Source organism: Armigeres subalbatus, chromosome 2 (genome assembly GCF_024139115.2).
Source record: "Armigeres subalbatus isolate Guangzhou_Male chromosome 2, GZ_Asu_2, whole genome shotgun sequence".
Lineage (NCBI taxonomy): Eukaryota > Metazoa > Arthropoda > Insecta > Diptera > Culicidae > Armigeres > Armigeres subalbatus.
Genome location: NC_085140.1, coordinates 335,842,537 through 335,845,933, shown reverse-complemented (window position 1 = coordinate 335,845,933; position 3,397 = coordinate 335,842,537). Strand labels below are relative to the sequence as shown.

At 38.4% G+C, this 3,397-nt stretch overlaps 1 protein-coding gene across 1 annotated transcript; it reads left to right on the top strand.

Annotated features, from left to right (window-relative positions):
* The first annotated feature begins 1,611 nt into the window (after positions 1–1,611).
* Positions 1,612–2,821, top strand: LOC134216973 (uncharacterized). The gene is made up of 2 exons (XM_062695727.1): positions 1,612–2,016; positions 2,089–2,821. Exons 1-2 carry the CDS (start codon positions 1,977–1,979, stop codon positions 2,415–2,417), a joined length of 369 nt encoding a protein of 122 aa, XP_062551711.1. The 5' UTR covers positions 1,612–1,976; the 3' UTR covers positions 2,418–2,821.
* Positions 2,822–3,397: the final 576 nt, after the last annotated feature.

Here is a 3,397-nt window from a genome sequence, read left to right as displayed (position 1 = left end):
ATGTTTATCTGTGTAATATAGTGCATTAAAATTTTGTTATCCGTTCATCTAAGTTCATTCAGGAATTTCTTTTAATAGGCAGAAGAAAAAAAATCTTGAACAGCCTGCCTGTTTAAGTGGATGCTAAAAAACTAAGTCAAAGTTTATTATAATGCAACTCTTATGTGCTTTTCTTGTTACATTTTATAATATACGAGAAGGGCATCATCACCGGTAGGTGGATTATTCTTAGTATTCTATTAGCATCTCCTCAGTTATTAATTGAAAGGTTTCTATGCCCGCCATTGCATGAGTATGTATCTTGTGTGGCAAGTACAATGGATACACTACACCCAATTTTTTTTACACGGTTGGTATTCTTTAATTTCCCGGTTAGCCTGTTCTTTGACAACTTTTTAAATACCACCTGAATTTTCTTTGATTTTTTATGATTTTTTTCTTGGGATTAACTCATAGTTTCATTAGTACTAAAGGTCTTAATCGACAAAAACCCACCCGTGTATGTCCAGGGAGTCGAGAATGTTTCCCACCCGAAAACATCCTAGACCGGGCCGAGATCTCCACATTGGCAATCCTACGCCTTTGCTCGCAAGGCTGCTGAAGACCCATATAGAGCTTCTGGCCTTATATTACGTTAATTAAATCCAAGGTGTATATTAAATTTTGCGACTGACTGTAATTGTATCGACCGCGAAATGATTTTAAACGGCTTTTTATTGGGTAAGTTAGTTGAAATACAAATTTAGTCTTTTTTAAGCAAATGTATGAAAAATATTAAATTTTACTATAGCCAAGTCTTGAAGTAATGTCGCCTAAAGACTCATCAATTGAAAGTTGAATATCGAGCTGGTGCATCAAATGTCTTCTAATTAATTATTTAGTATTTTGACGTTGGCCAACGTCAAAATATCCATTCTACCAGTCGCAATCTCCTACAATTAATTATTTAGTTCAATCAAAGTTAATTGCCTATTTCCGGGGATTAAACCACCCGACTTGGACGTTAATTTACAATGTTATGAAAACTCATATGTGAATATGTACGTTATGTGGAAGATATTGATTTGGAAAATGTATTGGAAGTAACCACTTTCCCTTCGATGGGACTCGAACCCATGAGGGTCATGGGTTCGAGTCCCATCGAAGGGAAAGTGGTTACCTCCAATACATTTTCCGAATCAATATCTTCCACATAACGTACATATTCACATATGAGTTTAAATTATTTAATTAGCGCTTCAAATGCTAGTTCACTACCCTTATAGATGATTCCATGAAAACTGAAGAAATGTGCTCAAAGACAAACCATCATAACTAAGCTAATCCAAGGCTTCTTCCAAGCAGCTTTGTTCTAGACATATCACTACCAGCTAAGTCAATTCGCTGATGAGAGAATAATAATTTGATTCACTCTGTGAACCGATCGAGCTCAAGATAACGTCACGCTTGTTCAAATATTTACTCGGTAGACAAATGTTTCTGCGAAACACAATTCAAATCATAAAAGACATTCGTAAACCAAGACAGCTGATCGTCGTGCTAATTATGATCCTCGCTCCACTGATAATCGAATCGTCGCCGGCGTAAGCGGCTTGAAATAAACGGACCGGGGTATCGCACCTGATTTCATCTGATGCTATATTTTTTGCTATTTTTCTGACCGCCCAAATTCAAAAAATACCATGGAAAGTATTTTATATATAGCCTCACGTCAATTCATAATAGATACTTTGAAATAGACAAATGAAAATCAAAATAATAATTTAACAGTGTAATCCCTTTGAAAATGTAGAAAGCTTGAATATGTCAGCAGTCTCCTTACTTCGGGTAGAATTCCATCTCTCTCTCCAAAAAATCCCAACCGAACGTGACATTAGAATTGATACATTCTTATCAATCGTTTCGGTGTGTTCAATATGCGCCTCAATCCGTTTGTTCATTTGTGACTGTTTGGTTAGTTGGTACGAAGCGTAGCCATGTCGAAATTTGTGATGCTCGTTTTTCTGATCGCTGGCGGTGAGTATTCCTTCGTTACAAACATTAAAATTTAACAACGGCGGGTACATTTTGTGCTTTGGCACCTTCCAGCATTATGCGCCAAGGAGTGCTCCAACAAATCTCCGTTTCCGTCCCAGGAACTGAAGAGCTCCAATCACACGCAACGAGTCGCATCCACGTTGGATGCCGTACTGAACCGGAAGAATGGCAACTTTACCGTCCTGGAAGGCCACTCGTGCAGAAACGCAACCGAAACTCTTTACTGGTACCACGTGATTCTGCAGGGGGAGGATACCCGTTGCGAAGTGTCCTACACCGAATTCGTCAACGGGCAGAAGCGTGGACGGGTGGATTATCTCGTCCTCGAGAGTGGCAAAACGCACTACGAGTATCGATGGAAGATTGCACCAATAAAGTGAGAAGAGAAGTGAATTAGCTAACGTCGAGACTGTGCCAGTGATAGTGTTTCTGTTGGAAGAACGTTTCCCATACCAGGAATGGATTGTTTTATTTATTTTGCAATCTGTTCTTGTGTGCTACATATTTGAGCTTTGTTATATAAATATTTTAGAAGCATCTGAGAGGGTGGGCAGAATTATGATATTTTATCAATTTCAATTGAGATTTCATTGATTATAATAGTACAAACCAGCGAATGGCAGATTTCAATACAGCTCTGCATAAAAACCCTTCAGAAACTGTATAACGTTTGAGCATATAAAGCTTCGGAAGATTGTAATACAATCGTTGTATTGAACTCTTTGTAATTTTGTATTATTTTAATACTGTATCTGTATAAAAAGCTTACATTTCTTTTATTAAAACCTTGCAGAATTGTATGTGCCACGATCTTATATAATATGTAATTTTAATATTTGTTTCTCGGGTGTAATAGCTTGTTACAACAGAAAAAATATTTAAGCTCTTTTTCTTTAGCTTGTCTTAGACAGTTGTCACAACAGTCCACAGTAAAAAGGTAACTCAGAACAATTTCATAAAAAGCCCAAATTCAGCCCTGAATCCGGTACTAGATTTTGGACCAGCATTGACATTCGAATCGAAGTGCATTCGGCAATCGGATTCACTGAATGGTCTGACAAAGGTTTCCTATTCCGAAGATTTTTTTATTCCCCACATGCTTCCTAACCATGAAGCGAGCTGTTCGATTACGCACGAGTGAACAACGAGACAAAACGGTAATCAGCCCGAAAGGAACATCCTAGTCGCTCAGCGGTTCTGGATCGATTGCAGCATTCTGATGATGTTCGTGGAAGGCCCGCTATGTGGTTCGATTTGCCTCAACCAAGGCACCATCGTGAAGTCTGAGCGTCTGAGGCTATGTTTGCATTATTATCCTAAACAATCAGATTGGGAATAGCTTGCCAATCCCCGTAGGCCA